At 42.3% G+C, this 3214-nt stretch overlaps 1 protein-coding gene across 1 annotated transcript; it reads left to right on the forward strand.

Annotated features, from left to right (window-relative positions):
- The first annotated feature begins 297 nt into the window (after positions 1–297).
- LOC129764503 (uncharacterized) lies at positions 298–2415 on the forward strand. The gene is given in 3 exon segments (XM_055763629.1): positions 298–760; positions 930–1284; positions 1287–2415. Coding segments are annotated over 3 exon segments (1347 nt in total). The 5' UTR covers positions 298–563; the 3' UTR covers positions 2082–2415.
- Positions 2416–3214: the final 799 nt, after the last annotated feature.

A 3214-nucleotide genomic window follows, 5' to 3' on the forward strand; every position in this document is an offset into this window, starting at 1 on the left:
TCCATTTTGATTTACAAGTGTTGCGGGAAAGCAAAGTTTGAAAACCATTAGCTTTCCACATAAATCCATATATTTTATTGAAAATTCGTTTGTTCGACTTCAATGAGTGCTTACAAACAACCTTCCAATTGAACAAAAATTACCATATGAAGCATACCCTGGTAAAATGATAGATAAGCCAATAATACATTGAATATAAAACTCCTTCAAAGAGATAAAACGCTCAAATCATCTGGCAACATTCGCACGAACCAATCAGAAACAACCACATCCACTCATGACGTCACCCAAGGGGTTGCATTGAATTTTCCCATTCATTCGCAAGCCTTAGCACAGTTTACATCAGAAAATTTTCGCTTCGATTCGAGCCCTAGACTTATCTGGCAATGAACCAACCTTTACATTCCGAAAAAGTGCGTCCTATCGAGAAGAACCAACCGCGGAAGTAGCCACCGGTGGACGATTCATACATCGAGCAGTAGAGAAGTTGAAAAAATGTCTCATCGATAGAAAAAGTGACGAAGAATCAGTTTTATGAAATTTTGGAAAACCAATCAAGAAAAATGAGTACCCCAATCGTGATAAACGTTCCAACGAAATACATCCCGATCCATTTGGCCCCCGTTAAAACGGAAATCAAACCGGTGATCTTCGGTTCGGACGACGCTGACGAATCAACCTCCTCGATGGATGAATTCCTTGTGCGGGGCAAGAAACGCCGTCTGGACCATCTAACATGGGAGGAAAAACTCCAGCGGAAGTAAGTACCGTTTCGATTATTTCGATATTGCGTGTTATGTTCGAGAACATTCTAATTAATATGACGTGTCATGCATATGTTTGTATTCGTGGGAAATTCCAGCTGTTATTGCGATAAGAAACAAGGCGTCACATAATGATTGAAATATTCATCACTCAATCTGTTGCAGGAAATTGAAAAATCGCGTCGCGGCACAGACATCCCGTGATCGCAAGAAGGCAAAAATGGAAGACATGGAACAAACCGTCCAAAACCAAGCGGAACAAATCAGCGAACTCAAGAGTAAGTGTGATTTGTTGCAGGCGGAAAAAGAGGCTATCCACAGCAAGTATCTCGATCTTGAGAGTCGTTTCGAAGAGCTGAAGCGACGCCTCGACGAGCAACAGCAAAACCAATCCCAGCAGCCACAAACAACAAGCGCCGTCACGATCAAGTCCGAACCTAATGCCGAAGCCTCACACAGTGTTGGCTCTGTTTCCACCCTACTAGGATCAGCAGCATCCGCCCAAACCCCTCAGCAGCAGGGACCTTATTCAATGGAAACACAGACGACACTGCGTCAGGAACAGGACAGCGAGAAGTTGGCGGCTCTGTGGAAGATAATTGCTCTTTGCCTGCTCTACAGGACATGCTCGAAGAGTTCGACGTGTCCAAACTCGAAGAGCTCGCCGAAAGCTTGCTGGCCGACGTCACAAGTGAGCTGGAAGGCACTGATCGAGGAAGCCTCCCGACAGATGCCCAAGATGCAGGCCCCGGCGGCCGAATGCTTGGACCAGTGGTGGGGACCTCATCAGAACGGCTGGAACCCGGCCAAGAAACTGATCAAGGAAGCAGCCTAATTCTGAACACCCACAATTATTCCAAATCACCCTTTCACGTAGAAACACCACTATCTGGAGAGAATCAGCAGTCTGGGTTAAACCAGCAGACAACGGTCTTCGGATCCTACGACGACGCAACGAATTGCATCACAATTGTGTTGAACGATGATGAAATTTCTCTGGAAGAAGAAGTCATCTGTGAAGAGTCCGAAGAGGAAATGGTGCACGAAGCAGAGTTCGAAATAAAATTGGAACCAGTGCGGGAACTGCTTTCACCAATTCCGAGCACCTGTTCCAATTACTCTTCGGCGCCAAGCGACTGCAGTCGAATGCATGTGGATGAGGAACCACAAAAAGTGCAAAAGATCCCTCCCTCGCCACAATCGTTCATTTCCGATGGGGGATACGAATCGTTAAGTTCTCCCACTTACTCCACGGATTTCAACATGAGTGCGCTGGACGACTTCTGGAATTTGGATCTGTTTCCCATCTTGAGCTGAACGAAAAGCCAATTCGAGACGATTGTAAATAGTTGTGATGTACAAATTTGTTAGTAATTGCGAAGATCTTTATTTAAAGTTAATATTGTTAGCTCTATTTCGTTAGGTTTAACTTAGACTGCTGTAAATATTAGTTTGTATTTAGTGCTTCACGAATACTTAATGTGAAATGTTCTCTAATCAGTGATAGTTTATAGCCAAACGTAGAAACATGATAACGTTACGTTTCAAAATTGTGTGCACGATGTGAACATGTTTTAATATTTTCATTTTGGAAGATTCTGCATTACCTTCAAGAGGGTGAATAAAATATACTTGAAAATGATAAGCACAATTCTCACTAGAACTTGATTCCTCATTTATCACTTACATGGCTTAACCCTTTAACGGGTACCGGTATCTATATTGCCACCAATGATTTTTTTTTCTCTTTAACAATAGATTATCCCTTCTAACCTTATATGGTAACTTGTTCTGATGTCTAGCATCATGTCTGTTTTTTTTTTGAGCGCGAAAAAATCAAAAACTATTCATTTTTGTGTTAACAACTCCCAATTTAGAGCATCCAGAGCAAATTTCCCGTAAAACAATTGAAAAACAGTCATTTTGCTGATGTTTTCAATGCATATGAATTGTTTCGGACCTGCTGAGTCTGCTCATGAGTTTTATTAGTTGTTTTTGTTGAAACTAACATCAAAAATTCAAATACAAAGGTTGTCACAGGAGGGTTGCGCCCGACACACGACCGCATAGTTGACGTAGGATTCCATTAGGCTATCTGTTGATTTTGGTTGTTGTTGGGTATTGTTTGTTCACTCCGCCAGTGTGACAGTCGTTGGATAGTGCGTATCAGATAAAAGACACCGAAGTGGAACGAGATATGATGAAAACCGCCCTCTGTGATCCTAGACAAGATGCCTTCTGTGATATGTTTGGATGAAATAGAGAAAAAAAACTCACCAATGTAATATTAGGCTGTCAAAAAAGTCCCGCGGTATTTCCGCGAGGTGTCGTAAGCGCGTTGCTTGTTGGAAAGGTATTTTTGCACGCTATAATATAGTCCTTGACAGTGTTTTGTTTGGTTAAGTCGTTCGTGAGTTATAGTGTCGCAAATATGAAGCAAAATAAAGAGA

This window comes from Toxorhynchites rutilus, chromosome 2, assembly GCF_029784135.1.
Source record: "Toxorhynchites rutilus septentrionalis strain SRP chromosome 2, ASM2978413v1, whole genome shotgun sequence".
Lineage (NCBI taxonomy): Eukaryota > Metazoa > Arthropoda > Insecta > Diptera > Culicidae > Toxorhynchites > Toxorhynchites rutilus.